General features: G+C 74.5%; 1 protein-coding gene across 1 annotated transcript in view; it reads right to left on the bottom strand.

Annotated features, from left to right (window-relative positions):
* Nucleotides 1-1,388: 1,388 nt before the first annotated feature.
* The window catches only part of EMIHUDRAFT_457650 (hypothetical protein), a gene marked incomplete at its 3' end in the record, with an annotated part of 1,497 nt that continues 1,322 nt past the window's right edge, over nucleotides 1,389-1,563 (bottom strand). The window contains exon 3 of the mRNA XM_005777297.1: nucleotides 1,389-1,429. Within this exon, the coding sequence (XP_005777354.1) occupies nucleotides 1,389-1,429 (41 nt within the window). The remainder of the gene's footprint in view (nucleotides 1,430-1,563) is intronic.

The raw sequence follows: 1,563 nt of genomic DNA, 5'->3' as shown, positions 1-1,563 counted from the left end.
CTTCTGAGCATACCATGCGAGACGAATAACGCCATCGTCCCGTTTTCCCCTACCGTCTCACGACTCGCCCACCGACACGCCGCTCGCGCGTCGTCGTGTGTGGCGTCGAGCGGGCGCCCTCGCCGGCCGCCACGCTCCCCCCTAGCGCTGCCTCGCAGGCAGCGCCGAGCCTCGCGGGCACGTAGCCCCGCTCGGCGGTCTCGGCACGGCTTCCGCCGTCGCCTCGACTCGTACTGTCAGCCAGGCAGAGCCAGCCAACGCGCAGGCGCTGCCTTCGCGCCCTCGGCACGGCGGCTCGACGCCCCTCCGCCGGGCCTCGGGCACGTGAACGCAGCCTCGCGGCTGCGGCGGCGGCAGCCAAGCTGCTCGCCTCGACATGGCTCGGGCCGGCGCCATCGTGGCCGCCGCCATCGCCATCGTCCCGTTTTCCACCTACCGTCTCACGATTCGCCCACCGACACGCTGCTCGCGCGTCGTCGTGTGTGGCGTCGAGCGGGCGCCCTCGCCAGCCGCCACGCTCCCCCTAGCGCTGCCTCGCAGGCAGCGCCGCGCCTCGCGGGCACGTAGCCTCGCTCGGCGCCCTCAGCACGGCCTCCGCCGTCGCCTCGACTCATACCGTCTGTTAGGCAGAGCCAGCCAACGCGCAGGCGCTGCCCTCGCGCCCTCGGCACGGCGGCTCGACGCCCCTCCGCCGGGCCTCGGGCACGCGAACCCAGCCTCGCGGCTGCGGCGGCGGCAGCCAGGCTGCTCGCTTCGACATGGCTCGGGCCAGCACCAGCGTGGCCGCCGCCATCGCCACCGTTCCGTATTTCGCACCGTCTCACGACTCGCCCACCGACACGCTGCTCACGCGTCGTCGTGTGTTGCGTCGAGCGGGCGCCCTCGCCGGCCGCCACGCTCCCCCCTAGCGCTGCCTCGCAGGCAGCGCCGAGCCTCGCGGGCGCGTAGCCCCGTTCGGCGCTCTCAGCACGGCTTCCGCCGTCGCCTCGACTCGTACCGTCTGTTAGGCAGAGCCAGCCAACGCGCAGGCGCTGCCTTCGCGCCCTCGGCACGGCGGCTCGACGCCGCCCCTGCTGGGCTTCGGGCACGCGAACGCAGCCTCGCGGCTGCGGCGGCGGCAGCCAAGCTGCTCGCCTCGACATGGCTCGGGCCGGCACCAGCGTGGCCGCCGCCATCCGCCATCATCCCGTTTTCCACCTACCGTCTCACGATTCGCCCGCCGACACGCTGCTCACGCGTCGTCGTGTGTGGCGTCGAGCGGGCGCCCTCGCCGGCCGCCACGCTCCCCCCTAGCGCTGCCTCGCAGGCAGCGCCGAGCCTCGCGGGCACGTAGCCCCGCTCGGCGCTCTCGGCACGGCTTCCGCCGTCGCCCCGACTCGTACCGTCCGTTAGGCAGAGCCAGCCAACGCGCAGGCGCTGCCCTCGCGCCCTCGGCACGGCGGCTCGACGCCCCTGCCGGGCCTCGGGCACGCGAACGCAGCCTCGCGGCTGCGGCGGCGGCAGCCAAGCTGCTCGCTTCGACATGGCTCGGGCCGGCGCCATCGTGGCCGCCGCCATCGCCAT

The sequence above is a fragment of the Emiliania huxleyi genome, assembly GCF_000372725.1.
Source record: "Emiliania huxleyi CCMP1516 unplaced genomic scaffold EMIHUscaffold_262, whole genome shotgun sequence".
Taxonomy (NCBI): domain Eukaryota; phylum Haptophyta; order Isochrysidales; family Noelaerhabdaceae; genus Emiliania; species Emiliania huxleyi.
The sequence above is the reverse complement of the archived record's forward strand: the minus strand, read 5'-3'. Positions and strand labels throughout refer to the sequence as shown.